The 16,162-nt window shown below is 41.9% G+C and overlaps 1 protein-coding gene across 8 annotated transcripts in view; it reads left to right on the plus strand.

Annotated features, from left to right (window-relative positions):
* The window catches only part of col11a1a (collagen, type XI, alpha 1a), a 69,982-nt gene extending 57,266 nt beyond the window's left edge, over positions 1-12,716 (plus strand). For all 8 annotated transcript variants that reach the window (XM_035619546.2, XM_035619548.2, XM_035619545.2 and 5 more), the window contains 14 exons: positions 572-625; positions 3,108-3,161; positions 4,335-4,442; positions 4,748-4,801; positions 5,147-5,200; positions 6,026-6,133; positions 7,232-7,285; positions 7,381-7,416; positions 7,512-7,565; positions 7,671-7,917; positions 8,545-8,657; positions 9,008-9,076; positions 10,625-10,858; positions 11,382-12,716. In XM_035619546.2, the coding sequence (XP_035475439.1) occupies positions 572-625; positions 3,108-3,161; positions 4,335-4,442; positions 4,748-4,801; positions 5,147-5,200; positions 6,026-6,133; positions 7,232-7,285; positions 7,381-7,416; positions 7,512-7,565; positions 7,671-7,917; positions 8,545-8,657; positions 9,008-9,076; positions 10,625-10,858; positions 11,382-11,528 (1,386 nt within the window). In that variant the 3' untranslated portion in view covers positions 11,529-12,716. The remainder of the gene's footprint in view (positions 1-571; positions 626-3,107; positions 3,162-4,334; positions 4,443-4,747; positions 4,802-5,146; positions 5,201-6,025; positions 6,134-7,231; positions 7,286-7,380; positions 7,417-7,511; positions 7,566-7,670; positions 7,918-8,544; positions 8,658-9,007; positions 9,077-10,624; positions 10,859-11,381) is intronic.
* The last annotated feature ends 3,446 nt before the right edge of the window (positions 12,717-16,162 follow it).

Raw genomic sequence — 16,162 nt, forward strand, 5'->3', positions numbered from 1 at the left:
AACTGAAAGTCTTATGTTTACTCCATGAATGTTACGTAGTTTGTTTGTGAACCCCGATTACATGCTGAAGTGCTAAAATAAAAAAAAGTCTCTACAAGGTATGGTAAAAATGAAATATTTTCAATTTTGTTTTAATGACTCTGTACAAAACATATATATCCAGTTGTTATTCACATATACATATAACCATGTAGACCAGTTCAACCATTCCTTCCCTAGCGTTGTGAATATCTACTAATACAAATAATTTATTTAAAGAAAAATGTTTTGATTGCCTGCAGTTATCTCAGAGATATTTGGATGCCAGTGTCTCAGGGAGCACAGTAGTGTATGTTATCATTACCGACAGTGCAGAGATTCATGAATCTTTGGTCTGAATTCTTCTGGACTATCTTGGGGCTGAATATCCCCCAAATGTCATTATGCTTTCTGTGTTAATGTCCTTTTGCCGGACAAAATGGCATGTTTAGTGAAGCCAGCTGCACTCTCATCAAAGTTCATATCAGCTCTGACTTGTTTGTTAGTACAAACCATTTCATTGTCTTAATGGCACATCTTGCTTGTTTTTCAGGGACCTCCAGGTCCATCAGGGGAAGCTGGCCCACCCGGACCACCTGGCAAGAGAGTAAGTATTAAATCTCATTTTAGTGCAGTGTTTGTGTGTATGCATCACTGGTGATGCTTCTGGCTATAATCCAAGATTAAGCAGTTTGATGTATTGGAGGGAATTTCATCATTTCAAGTTCTTTGAGTTGCTTTGTCATGAAATGTCTTTCTGACCAAAGCTTTTGTCAGCGCCAGAACAGAAGTCGATAAGTTCATGTGAAATGTCGTAGCCCTGTTTTAAGATAAATAAAGGGAGTGTGTGTCTGTTGGCATTGCACACGGGGGCCACAGCCAATGGACCAATACCCCGCCTCGAACAACTCCTCCTCAACAAGTCAATCTTGGCAGTAAAGCATGAGAGATTCATTTTCATTAAAAGCAGAGCGGAGGAAACTAGGTGGGAGATTTAAGGGGTCAAGACAAAGAAAAGCTGTCTCAAAGCCTACAGAGATATGAACGTCAGGATGCGAAAGTCATGAATCTTTTCTTCTTCTTTTTTTTGTCTTCGCTATATAAGATATATTTCAAGATATTGAAAAGATTTACAAAAACTATCTGGAAAAAAGGAGCGGCAGATTCCAAACTCATTTATGTCCTGAGCAGTGAGAAGAAAGCGAGAGAGAAATAGCAAGTCTGACACATTATTGATCCATAGCTGCTTGACGGACACCTGGAGAAAAACAAAGGCATAACATGGACGTGGATAAGTTGTTAAGAGGTAATGAGTAGAGAACAGCTGGCTTTAGGAGTGACCTCCAACAGAGAAATTAAAAAAAACTTTAATCCTTGGATGTGTTGATTATAATGAGATTATGGTGAAGCCATTAATGAATTATAGTCAGTCTCTGGTTTCTGAGATGGAACATTACAATTACTCCAGTTTGATGTGAAGCTCAGTTCACATGGAAATGAGCAGCCATTATCCTGAATTTGAAAGAAAAGTCACAATTTGAAGTGAGCGACTGCATTTCAAAGGAAGACTCCGCGGCTCAGTCCAATGGGAAGGAAACATGTCACGCATTTTTAAACCAGGATTCATTGCTTTTCTAATGTGTCCAATGGAATTTGCATTCTGAGCATTTAGCATGGTATCAGCATATGTTCCAGCTAAATGGCCTGAGGGATTATGGTAAGGAAAATGGCTATTTTTATCACACATGGCTCCAAACCTGCTTTGAAATAAAATGGGACCTAATATGATCTGCCACAGGTTGCTCCTCTGAATACATAATCACACAGTTTGGATTGTTTGGGATCGTTTGACTCGTGTCCACTCAGCATTTTGCCTGTAGAAATTAGCAACAGTCGTTCAAAATTGCTCCCGAGCTCTGGCCCTGATTCTGAACCAGTCAATTTAGAGTAGCAGCAGGTTTAGTTTCATCTGATTTGATAATGTCTTAATACTGGAAATGTATTCAACTTTGCTTCTTGAAAAGGGGGATATGGAATAGGTTATTAGACTCATTCATTTGAATTTTTTTATTTTTTTTATTTTGGGTTCTGGTCACTCCGCATTTATGCATTTAATAACAGTAATAAACAGTGTCCAATACACCTGATGCAGCACAGTCAACAAAAACTCAAATAAAATAAAGAGCTTGCACACTGCAGGGCTCTCATTTTCACCCAGTGATGTTTTGAGCACCGCTGCTCTTCATCATACCACCTTGATGAGGAGAAAACATCTGCCACATTGACTCTGGCTGCTATAAATTCTGCTGCAATTGTGCTGATCAAGAGCCTCCATTTTCACCGCCAGTAAGAGGCACGATCTGGAGAAGATGAAAGCTCAAAGGCAGGTGGTGAGCTCAACTTATAGGCTCTCAGTCGGTAGCACGCTGGCTGCAGATCAGAGTGGAGTTCGGATGGAGAGCTGTTTTGAAGGGGGACGAGTGGTGGTGGAGTTGAAAGAAAACATTTCGGGCCTTAAAAGATCCTGACCAGAGAGGAAAGATGACCTGTCAGCCCGGGCCGAGACTGATGAAGGCTGTTTGTGTGTGTGTGTGTGTGTGTACGTGTGTGTGTGTGTGTGTGTGTGTGTGTTTTTTTCTGTTTCCTTACACTTGGCTGCATGGTTGTACGTTTTTGCTGGCAGACAACGATCATTCATATAGATCTTGACATTAGTGAAGTTGTGCACATTCAAGGACAATGGATTATCTTTCCTGTTCAAAGACGGCACCCCCCAAGTATTTATCAGGCAAGACAGTTGTTCAAAATGAAATCCGATAAAAGTAAATTGCTGTGGAGACGACCTGGCAACATGCCTAGTGGTGATGGTGATCCTTCTTTGTTTAGCACAGAAACACATCAGAAAATGAACCAACAGGTAAACAGATGCATACCTGATTGATTTCAGCTCATCTGTGTCCTGATGAGCCTCTGACATGTTGTCAAAGGTCAAAGATGAACATTTTCTTGCTTGTACAGTTTTGTTGCACAGTTGGTTTGTGTTGATGCTGTGTTGAAATGCTAAAGCAGTGTCGTGTCATCCTCCGCAGGGACCTCCGGGAGCTGCAGGTGCAGAGGGCAGGCAAGGAGAGAAGGGCGCTAAGGTAACAAAATCAATTCATCCTGCACACAGTGAGAGGCATATCAGCAACACCCTCTGCTGCCCCCCCCCCCCCCCCCCCCCCCCGCCCCACCCACATTGCCCCCCCTCTTTTATTAAAAGCACAGAAATGCAGAAGTCACTTCACTTCCACCACAGATTAGGGTCTAAATTTACGGACACAGCCTATTTGAGTAAAAATGAAGATTGACTTGTTTCTTGCATTGTGGTGTGGCTTAATTTCAAGACAGACGAAAGGAGTTGATGCTCTTTATGTCTAGCCCTCATGTGTGCTTTTCTCTCTTAGTGTGAATCCAAGCACTGTCAAATTGTAGTACCCTCGTGTTCTACACCAATCTCCTGGCTTCTAAATGTATACACTTTCTGTTCAGCTGGTGCATGTTGTATATGAAACATATTGACTACAGAAGGATACCTCTATTCTTGGATGTAAAACTTTAGATTATAATTTCTGTGCAATGTTTATGTCGGCTTAATGTGAAAGAACTACAGCTGTAATACACGTCACTTTAGTAAAGTAGCTCTGCTGTTTTCCAGTAAGCCTGTGACCTGTAAACACCTTGCAGCTCAAACCTGACAATAATAATAATAGTAATACATTTCATTTATAGGGCACCTTTCATTGCTTAAAGCAATCTCAAAGTGACAATCTCATTTCCATGTTCTGTCTGGTCTGTGTGAATAGTGACATATTTCAGATTACAGATGGGCAGCTCTGGCACACTTTGGTCTTCTGGCAATGATGAATTTTTTTGATGAAATTCAAATGGAAACATGACTTTGTCTATAATTGTTGTGCCTGTTGTGAACCTTGTGCGCAGGAGCGGGAGCACTTTGCTTCATTTGAGTCTCGTTTGCTTTTCCCCATTTACCAGATCTACATGTAACAAACTGTCTCAGCATGATTTAAAGCTAAAAGCAGCCCGCTGCTGAATTCTGATTAAAAAGAAATACCCTGAGATGTCGAGAGGCTCAAAGAAATTTTTAACAAGATAGCCATGAGATGATGTCAGTAAAATAACTTATCTTTGATCCAAACAAATAAACAATAATAGGCACTTTATTGGTATTATTACAACACCAATCAGATTCCTGGATCATGGCGTATTGTTTAACCTGGGACCTTCTTTCACCACACTTGTATGTCCACATACAGGGCGAGGCCGGTGCAGAGGGTCCAGCAGGTAAAACGGGACCGGTTGGTCCCCAAGGACCTTCAGGAAAGCCAGGTCCAGAGGGTCTACGTGGAATCCCTGGTCCTGTTGTAAGTCTGAGCTACAACAATGACAGTCCCCTGTGATATGATGCATATAGTTTCAGCAAACTTAAAACACACACACACACAGTCGGTGTTTACACATAGAAAAGTCCTGCTAAGGCTTGATGATGGACTTCATGGAATAATCAATTCTCCCATTTGGCTTATAATTTAGTTTCGCTTGTTTATTCCAGCACATTTTTTCCCCACTTTGGGCTATTAATCATTGTGCTGAGCACAGAAAATCAATGGGAGACTTGATGAAAAACAGCAGCCCATAATGCTCACTACAACTGAACGGCTTTTTACAGGGTGAACAAGGACTACCAGGTGCCCCGGGACAAGATGGTCCACCTGGTCCCATGGTGAGTACGCATCATCTCTCTCAATATGTATCTATCTAACTAGAGTTGTAGTCATTGGAGGTGGATTCCCTTTCCCAGTCTTTAGGTTAAACTTATTCCAGACCTACAGTCTCAGTGTACTGACCATGTCGCAATTAAACATTTAAATAGTTTTGGGATATGTGTATTTTCCCATATGTGTGTTTTCTATGTTTTTCACCCGTCTCTGCTTTGTTGTCTTTTTGTGTCTCATTTTGACAGCTCATTTTTCACCTTTTTCAAACTTTCTGTCTTGCCTCTATGCCTCACACTGTCCAAGTTGTGTTTTCTCTGCAAAACTGATTTTTAACTTCTGCTGTTGTTCAGGGTCCTCCCGGTCTTCCTGGTCTGAAAGGTGACCCTGGATCTAAGGGTGAAAAGGTGAGTGTGGCCCTTTTTTTTCCTTTTCCATTTCCAGTTTCCAGATAGACTGGAAGATAAACCTGAAAATAGACTTTTGTTGGGGCTGCTCATAACTTTTATTCAGCTTCACTACCATAACACATCTTTTAGAATTACAAAACATTGTTAATACCTATGCAGGCTTAACATCTAGGTAACAAAATTGGTTTTGCCGTTGCTGCTGTAAGAACCTCAGAACAGTACTGAATATGCAGCACAAAGTGATTTATAAGTCTAAACTGTCCAATCCTTTTTTTGCCGCCATTGTCAAATTTGCCGGTAAAATATGACTGCGAAGGATATTCAGGATCTAAATCACCTCCTACACACTGACATGGTGGCTTGAGAGAGAGCAGTTTAAAAGGCTGTAAAAGGAAAGCTCCAACCATGCAGGCCCGATTATTTGACACAGTCATCATCTTGGTGTTGTGAATTGAGGCGGCCGTGGCCTTGGAGGTAGAGCAGGTTTGCAGTTCAATCCCTCCAAGTTCCTCCTGTCCAGACAAAGAACACTGAACCCCAAGCAGCTCCTGGTGGCAGTGGAGTCCATTTAGCATTTATTCATTTAATTGCCCTTTGCATTTCTTTTTTTTTTTACTTTTTGTCTTTTGCAGCAGACACATTTAAATGATAAAGCCTGGGGATTTGTATTGTAATGAAACTTCATTTATAGCTTAGTGCTTCATTCTTAGTTGTGACCTTGACAAACTTGTGTGCAGTAGCTTTAAAGTTTGACTGCACAAAGGGACATGGCGGTAAACTTTGATTGTTCTTTGTGTGTGCACATTTGTTTTCGCCCTGCAGGGTCACCCAGGTTTGATTGGTTTGATTGGACCCCCCGGGGAGCAAGGAGAGAAAGGAGACCGAGGTTTGCCCGGACCCCAAGGTTCCCCTGGAGGCAAGGGCGATGGTGTAAGTGATTGATGACTCCATTTCCACACTAGCCCTCCACCTTTTGCCATTTTTTAGGCCCCTTTGCCCTTTCACCGTGGCCCAATCTTGCTACAGTCATTTGCTGTTGACTAAAACCTGCACAGCTGAGCCCTGCACTGCAATGCACATCTGCTCACTCAGCTTTTTCACAGTGAGCAAACATTCTGTTTGTTCTAGTTTTTGACCGACTGGATTATTTATTCAAATTACTATAAAAGCAGATGAAGCATTAAAACATGGCTCTGGGGTATCTTGATGCACTTTCTGAACTATGTGATTCCTTCTTTATCTCTGTTTTATGATAGAAAAAAAGATTCATCTTTTGGAAAGCTTTGATCTAAGTGTATAGATCTTCATTTACTTCTAGTTTTCAACTGCTAGCAGGTGTCCAACCAGTATTCTTCCTACACTCCCTGTAGTCCAGCGAGAAGCCTAAACACGGAGGAGCACTTTGACTATGATTTTCTTTTTTCAACCAGAGTCCTCCATTTAAATAGGAAACAGTACTGAAAGAAGGTTAAACCTCTGTCTCAATAGACCACTGATGACAGCCTTCATCCATTTTTAAATAAACATTGCAGAATGACTGAATATTTGTCCTGCTGTGTTCCCCAGTCTGCCCTGACTTAGTGATTTAAGGTGATGGCCTGGTTTAAGTATCTGGTGATTAAGCCAAATGACACTGTAATGTCCCTTTTTGTCAGAGGGCAGGGGCTTCAAAAAAGTTTTCACTCATGTGAAAACTTTTTTGAATAATCATAAAATAATCATTTCTATTTTAGGTCCTGAAGTACTCTAGGCCTCCTGTTGAAATGCCTCCACACCGGCAACCACAGCCGTAGAGACCATATGTTTTCACGTTGTCTGTCACGTTGTCTGTCCGTTTGTGACATTGAAAGGACAAGTGGTCAATTCCATGTGAAAGCTTCTTGCATCTGCTCAGCTCATAAATGAAAAGCCCCCCACCTTCACATTGTAGAGCTATTCTCCCCTTTTTATTCCAGCCTCTCCATAATAGTTTTTTCTGTCCAATGTTTCTTTGACTCTGACTTTAGCTTTTATCTCATCAAATCATAGGGTATCGGTGGAGCTGCTGGTCCTCTCGGACCCCCAGGTCCCCCTGGTCTGCCTGTGAGTCCTTTACTCAATCAGTCTCTCATTTAGATTCTACAATAGAGATAAAATAACTTTGCTAAATTGCTGTGCTTTTGTCCTGTCTAATGCAGGGTCCTCAAGGTCCCAAGGGAGCAAAGGGTTCCAGCGTGAGTAGAATTAGTGTCTTTTTAAAGGTGTATTGTCACTGATATTAAGTGTGTAATTCAGCCTGGATAATGTTTTCTGTTCATGTTTCACCCAGGGTCCCGCTGGTCAAAAAGGAGACACTGGTACAGTTGGTCCTCCTGGTCCTCCAGTGAGTATATTCAATACTCATCATAATAGCACTGTGCAAACTCACCGTCTGCTCAGTCTTATATCGTATTAAATCTCAAACATTATTTCACATTACTACCTGTAGGGCCCACCTGGTGAGGTGATTCAGCCGCTGCCCATCCAGTCACCTAAGAAGACCAAGCGTTCCAGTGACATGCAGTCAGACGCAGCTGGCACCATCATGGACTACGGCGAGGGCATGGAGGACATCTTCGGCTCACTCAACAACCTCAAACAGGACATTGAACGCATGAAGTACCCCATGGGCACGCAAAACAACCCCGCCAGAACATGCAAAGATCTGCAGCTGAGCCACCCAGAGTTCCCTGATGGTGAGTCAAATCAAACTGCGAGAGATTATGCTGAGAGAGATTTTTATATGGAAACGCATGACTCTTTTTGGTATAGATCACAAAGTTGATCTATACAATTGAGACACTGGAGATTCTCCCCACTCTCTCAAATGTAGTTGTTGGTCTAGATGCCTGTTCTTCTGAAAACTGTTAATCAAGTGGAAACAAAAAGTGATTTAGAAGCTAAGTTAGGGACTCATCAGTGATAGAACTCCAGCATGTTTGTTTTGGTAAATGTCTCTTTTTAAATGACTTCTTGGCACTCAGTCCTCACAGTAGCGCAACAGGCAAAAGGAGCAATGGGGACAAAATAAAGACATTAACAGCAGAGTGGATTGGTTAAGGTTTGTTTACTCGCCTTCTTTTTGTGAAGGAAGAAATTTAAGTCAAAATTGTTTGACATAAATTACAGCTTGTTTCAGGCTCAATAATAACACTTTATCCATCAGTGTGTCAGCCACGAAAAAATGAGTTGTAAATAACTTTTGAAGAAGGATTTCACATAGGATCAAGGAATTTAGCACACTTATCTTTGACATGGAGCTTCAAGCCATTTTCTGTGACATCAGTTGAACAAGATGTTTGAATGCGCTTGGTTCTCATCAGGTGAATACTGGATTGATCCAAACCAAGGGTGCTCGGGGGATTCCTTCAAAGTCTACTGTAACTTCACCGCCGGAGGCGAAACCTGCATCTATCCAGATAAGAAGTCCAATGGAGTAAGTGACTCCGGATTTATACCCACAAAATTCATTACTGCCTCTTTTGTATTATGATTCCTCACCAAATTTTAAGCCATCATGTCGAAACGGCACATCAAGAGCCAGCGCAGCACTCGGGTGAAGTTGTCAAAGGGAACCATTTCATTTGCTTCAGGGCTACGCTTGCACAGACTTGTTATTCACTTTGGTGCAAACAGAAAAGCAACTAAAAGGCAATTTTTGAAGGTTCCCCTGAGGCTGTGCTTTACACAACAAGTGGTACTCATGCTTGGGTGACATGTGTAACAAAATAAAGCCCGTGATCATGTCTGCCACTAATATCCTCTGTCTGGTTTTGTTTCCCAAAGGTCAGAATATCTTCATGGCCCAAAGAAGTTCCCGGGTCATGGTTCAGTGAATTTAAGCGTGGTAAAATAGTAAGTCTTCCCTCTTCTTCCAACTTCATCCACCTGCTCTGAGCTTACTGCACAGAGCAGAAGCTCCTTCACTCAGGGCTGTACTGAATTGTTTGCCCCGCCCTCCTATTCATCCTGTTGTAGTCCCTGTACCTGTGCAGAAACTCTGCAAAAATGAATGCTGCTGCTAATAGAGTCAAATCGCAGCATCACCCAATGACATTGTGGGGGAGTGACACAAAGTTGCTCCCCGTGAAGAACTACCTAACCACCTAAGAGTTCATATTTTAGACGGAGCCTGAGCAGAGAGAATTTCAAAGCACACGGTATGTGCTTTTTAACGTATACACTGTTGGCTTTCAGTTAAATAATCTACATCCCTTTGATCCTGTGCCGCGTTTTCAGTCGTTGTGGGATCATTGCTATTCTCAGACCGTTCCACATAAAGAACAAAGCATTAAATAAAACATTGCAGAGGACTGGAGCAGAATACATCTGAAGTGCAGAATTCCAGCAGTCCTCACTCTGCCCTTGAACATTTTCTCGGGAAACATCTGCTGATGTTTGTTTTTTGTTGCCGGAAATGAGAGACACGCGTTTGTCCTGCTCCATCAGGCCGGCGTCATGCTGATGTATTTCCGCAGTGAATAGACAGGACATCATACAGCTTTGTGGGATTAACAGTACTTCTCCAGTCACTGAACTGAGAGGGCTTTCAATGCACATGGTCACACGATGCTCACACAGTGTTGATGTTGAGATCAGGATCAGGTTGGATCTGTAGATCGAACTTTGTGAGAAAAGTCAAAAATGTATCAAACTGAGAAATTAGTGATTTTGTTCAATTTGACATATACACAAGTCAAAGTACTTCACACAGTGGTATTTATTAATAACAGACACACACAGACTGTGATTTTAACAGGTTGTTTCCTGTTTGTGCTGTTTAAACAGACAGAAAACTCATCAGTATGCTCCTGATCTTTACTCTTCATCACGTCCGCATGCCAAAGAAGACTCCAAATTGAATGTCGTAATTATATAATGTTGACCATGTTGGAATTGAAGTACTAATTACACAATTAATTGGTGCTTTAGTGTAAGTCCTTGTGCGGCAGCATCTCTTCTTGCTGCTCTTCAGGGTTGGGGAGGTTGATGAGATGAAGCCGAAGTCGGTCGACCTGGCTCTTTCAGTAAATGTGACTTTGTTGAACAAAGTGCAAGTGCGGTCGGTTCAATTAGTGATGCTATCATGACAAAGCGGTGTGCAGACACTAGCTTTGTAGAAGCTGTGTGTGAATCGGACGTTTGTTCCTCGATTTTTAATTCAACCGTGGTTAAATTACTTCAGTTCTATCAGCTGTAACTGTTTATCAAAACATTTTCAACAGGTTATTTTCCAGTAGCTTTATTATTATGTATATGTATATTTTATGTTGCTCTCATTTATTAACTGTGTTGTTGTGCTTTTCACAGTTTTGTTATTTTTCCAGTTATGAACAATTTAATTAGTTGAATGTGGATGTTTGCCTCTCACATTTACACCGTCTCTCTCTGTGTCCCCAACAGCTTTCCTACATTGACGCAGAAGGAAACTCCATCAACATGGTACAGATGACCTTCCTCAGACTACTGACAGCCTCGGCCAGGCAAAACTTCACCTACAGCTGCCACCAGTCTGTGGCGTGGCACGACATCACCAGCGACAGCTACGACAAGGCGATGCGCTTCCTGGGCGCCAACGACGAGGAGATGTCCTATGACAATAACCCTTACATCAAGGCCCTCTCCGATGGATGCGCGGTAAGCCCTGTCCATACGTCCTTTTAGTCTCAGGGAGCAGGGAGTTCTGTCTGTCACTGGCTTCATTCAAAGTGAATGTGTCTGTTACCTTATGCACCATTTCCTTTCCTTTTATGTTAGACTTTATTGTGATGAGTTAACATAGTCAGTGAGACTACAAGAAAAACTAATTAAGAGCTTATTTTCCAGCAAAGCAGGATTTCTGACACATTCACTCCTGTGGTGTTTCAGATAAAACTAAATAGTTTTTCATCCACTTGCCACGTGCTTAGCAGAGGTGTTACTGCTGAAATGAAATCACATTAGAAGTGCAACAAGGACGAGTGGAGAGCTGTGATTTGAAAGCCGTGATTGTAACTGAAGTCAGTCGGCGACGGCCCTGCTCTTGTTATTGAGGGCACTGATCTAAAGACCAGTAATTGAGTTTGTGCAGTAAGAAATGTGAAAGTGTGTGTATCTTTCTGGGATTTGCTTGTCTGATTGGTTTCTCCTTCCCTCTGTTTCCGTGTTTCTCTTGTTGCAGACGAGGAAGGGCTATGGAAAGACTGTGATGGAGATTAATACTCCCAAAATCGATCAGGTTCCGATCATCGACGTCATGTTCACTGACTTTGGGGACCCCAACCAGAAGTTTGGGTTTGAAGTTGGGCCCGTCTGCTTCCTTGGCTAAATAAAAATGAAAAAAGAGAGAAAAAAGGACTTGATGGGGTCAGCAGAGAAGGTCAAGTTGAGACGTTTTGGGTACCACCAAACCCCATTTCTAGCCCCCCACCCTTTTCTATGCCACATGCAAGTTTTGAATAAGAGATGGTGTAGCAAACATGTCTTTCCATGTATGTACGTGTAACCCAGGAAAATACTTGTTGCCCTTGTAGGGCTCGAACCACATGACTTAACCACGTTACGGAGAAAAGGTGAAGGACATCTGAACGCGTGGCAGCGGAGGGTGAATAGGAGGTAACCGAGAGAGGGGGTCAGGCGACATGAGGGCGGACACACCTCCTCTCTGGGTCTCTCTGTGCTTTATGAAAACGACTACAATGGTGCTTGTTCAAAACACACAAAAGTATAAAGAGGTGCTAAGAAAGAAGGTGTATTTTGATAATTATAAAAAAAAACTGTAATTATTATTTTGTACAATACTGTTATTTCTGAATCCACTTTCAAAACTTGCATGTGTATCCGATTCTGCTTTTGGCTCTTTAATTTCATGGTTGGCACAAAGATAAACAGTGTAAGTTGGAAACATCATTCAATCAAATAAATTTCTAATTCTGTTTTTTTTTTTTTTGTTCAACACACACTGTGTGTACCTGTCACGAAGGAAATAAAGTGAGCATTCAAACAATTCCCCATTGCTAAATTAGACTGTATGCCCTTTGTAAATATTGACAGTCCAAAGCTTGAGGATATTGGCTGTTTTGCCCTTGTGACCACAGGGGAAACAACCGGAAGTATCACATCAACATCTCCCACTAATGTTGTGATCCTGTGCTAGTAGGAAGCAATCATGGCATTCATTTTCCTTTATTTAATTCTATTTGTTGTTTTTTTTTATTTTGTTTTCTGACAGGCTTTCTATTTTGGTTGTATACCTCAAACTTTCTTGATAACCTTTAAGATGCAAGGATGTTATGCCCTGTATATACCTTGGTTAAGCAATTAAGTTTATATATTTTGGGTGGGGATTTTTTTTTTAAAGAGAGAAATACATTAACTGTTACAGTAAACCTCCACTGTTCAAATCCTTCTGTGAATGAGAAGCCCTTTAGGTGACCCATTTTTGTAACTAAAATGAGAAAATGTTTTAATGTGCTTTTTATAGTTCATTTAAATATTAAAAACTGGATTCAGTGAACTTAATGCCTCAATGGTTTGTGTAAGATGACTTTGGAGTAGATCTAAACTACTGTACATGTCAAATGGTTTGAATCAAGGATATGTTCATTCGACCAAGTCTCTGGGCCGGTGCTATTCCATCTCTCTCTAAACCAATAAAGTACCATCTTACATTAGTTTCCTTTCGTTCTGAGTACATGAATGGAAACGGGAAAAATTATGAGAAAATGTCTCGCTTTCTGTGTAAAAGGAAGAATGGAAAAAAACACTTTCCTGTGTAACTGCTCAGACATTTGCTGCTTCTTTCAATGTGCATGACTGTGGACTTATAGCATCAATATATCTCACTTATAAACACGTTTGTCTGTATGAAAGGCACACACACACACACACACACACACACCTTACGGGTTAAGTGTTTTTATTTAAAATAGAGGGAAACACTGAGGCTCACCAGAGAAAATCTGTGTGTGTGTGTGTGTGTGTGTGTGTGTGTGTGTGTGTGTGTGTGTGTGTGTGTGTGTGTGTGTGTGTGTGCACGTGCGTGCGTGCGAGACAGAGCTACTTGTGAAGACAACTGTGAACTATTGGCTATGACAAAAGTATTTTCTGTCTGAATTGCAGCAGTGAAGATAGAACTAGGTGGGACTCGCCCATGAACGTTTTCTTTCTTGTAGTAAGCAATGTAGAGTGGGGGGCGGTGTGTAATTTGAAATGCAATGCATGACACTTTTGTTTGCTTGCCTCCTCGCAAGAGATAGAGATACAATCCATATTGTAGTGATTTTGTACAGATGTGGTACCACTCTGACACCTGCACATCTGGAACCGTAAGCACAGATTCTAAAACCATTTGCAATTACACACGGCTACTGTACCAGACAATTCTCTTTCGCCCACCACTAACTATACTCACCTTGGTTCTTTCAGCACTTGCAGATCTGGATGCTGCAGCCTATGTCTGTTGTCGACATGTTTCAGTCATTCTCCAGGTGTGTTTTTTGGTGGATAAGAGTTTTTCACTCAGTGTCTTTTTCGTGGAACAAACACACACAACATTGAATGTGGCAAAGAAAGCTTTGTCCTAGCTCTCACGCGGGACACTGGGAATACCTTGCTCGGTTGGAATGTTGACGAACAGTGTGTATGATGTATCTTTCTTTATTTCTTTATTTCAGCCCCATCGGGATCCATATCACAATAAGAGCACACAGATGTTGTATGTATGTAAAACTGCAAGGGCCAGCAGAATTCACAGGGATCGTTTGAATTTGCGATCACTTCTTCTCGACTTCGAGGACGGACCGTTTGAAAATCTGCTTAACAGTGTCTAAGCTCAGTTATTAAGACAATATATCTGGTTAATTGAATCCATATGCAGAAAATGCAAAGATAGTGAGTGAGTTATTATATTTCCTATAAGCGATGGCCCTTGTCACTTCAAAGGACTGACCATCGCTGAACCTTTTATTTTCTCCTCGAAGAGTGCAAAAGAAATCCACATAATAACAACTGACAAGTGTGTGCGCAGCAGCAAAAGAAATGGGCTTCTATTCTCTTTTAATCTTTCTTTCTTTGGGGAGGAGGTCTTTGTGGAGGAGCAACCAAAGAGAATACTCATGTGGAACCACACACACAAGGAAAAACATCAAGAAAACCTCCCCTATGGCTTTGGAGGAGAATTATTTATCTCCACACTCGTCTTACTTTTAACTTGCTTTGTGAGTCCTTTGACAAACACTGTGTTTGTCTCGGGAGATTATTCGCCTCCTAATACGTCTTTTTATGTATTCAAGACACTCACTTTATTTAAATGAAGCTATCAAATTACATGAGTTGTTGTGAAAAATCATAGTAATAATCTCCCACATTATCATGTAAATGAGTAGCACTTCGGCTTTTCTTGGTCACCTACTACTGACAAAAAAAAAGAGTAGTGAATTGAAGAATATCCAGTTTTAAGAGCATTCACATTTGGTGTTGTAAACAAAAGCTGTGTCCAAATTCAGAGGCTACATTTGAAGGCTGATTGCGCCACAGTGTCGCAACTCGGAATTTCCAATTTCGAAGGCTCCTTTGTTATGGCCCACAAAAAAACCCATAAATTAAAATACCCCCATATGCACTGATGCACAGTATCCCTCTCCCCATTTTCTTTTTAGATCACCTTTGCTGCAGAACATATACAACAGGGAGCCCCTGTGCATGACAGATGGCTTATAACCATCTGTCATTTTTTACTATTCCTACTGTATATGTGACTCGCCTAAGCCAAAGAAGCGCATTAAACATGCAGGCAGAGTGCTCGGTCAGCACAAACCAGGGCCGAGTGGCAATCGCTTTTAAAGCCCAGCTCCACGCACTTCTCAGAAAGGGAGCTGGGGACATCTGCTCAATACACCGTCTGGCCGGGAAACACTCGGGAATCGTGCTTCTTGACTCCCAACGACTGTCACCATCGCATCCACGCTACAGCAAATGCTGTGTGGATGTTATATGCTCTACTCTATATCTGAGATTCGGTTAATTAGCAACCCCTGCAGCCAGATGAAGCTGTGCTCTCCGTGGAGGAGATGAAGGAGTTGATTAGATACCGTAGGGAGCCAGAGAGCTGGAGTGACTTCCATAACAACTCACAATGACATGTGTACATCACTGCCATGTGTCTGTGCTGAATATCTGCTATTCAGACTCTCTGTCCTCTGAGCTAAGCTCACATCCCCTGGCTTGTCATCTTCTCATCTAACTCTTGGTAAAACAGGGAATATTTCCCCCCAAATTTGAAATATACTTTACATCCTTAAACAAGTATGGTTACCTGACTGTTAATAGATGGTATGATCTCTTTCCCAGTGCCTGCAGAGGTAATCATATGATAGATTGTGACTGTCAGCAGTGAGGTGAGCAAGAGTTTTCTGAATCCCAAGTAGCAGCCAGATTGGACTCCAGGCGTCAGTCACTCTCAGAATCATCCTTGGAGGAAAAATCTCGGAGTCTTATGAATGATTCAGTGGACAAAATGACACTCCCATGGTAGCCGTGAACCGCTACCTGGTGTATACAAGGCCACATTTAAGAGGGGGGATAAAGAAGCGTGAGCGAGTGATCAGAGAGGCAGACCAAGTGATTATGAACAAGCCCTAAGGCACATGCCAAGGCTCCTCTCATTAGAAAACCTGAGACTGTCAACAGCACAATCCGCTGGGACCCATAACAAAGCTCACGCCATGCAATGCTTCAAAGACATGCTCTCATTTGAATACTTTCAGATGCGCCCTGCGGTGCACACTCCCATCCGATGCATGAGGTACTGTACCGTGGCCGCGCGCGGCTCTGAATCCCGAACAGGACAACAGGCTCTCTGACCTCCCAACCAATATATCCTGGTGCTTCAACCCAGGAGGCTGCGCTCTTAAATAGCAGGTAAGGAACAAGCGTGAAGCTTGTCTCACAGGGCGGGAAGAC

This window comes from Scophthalmus maximus, chromosome 21 (genome assembly GCF_022379125.1).
Source record: "Scophthalmus maximus strain ysfricsl-2021 chromosome 21, ASM2237912v1, whole genome shotgun sequence".
Lineage (NCBI taxonomy): Eukaryota > Metazoa > Chordata > Actinopteri > Pleuronectiformes > Scophthalmidae > Scophthalmus > Scophthalmus maximus.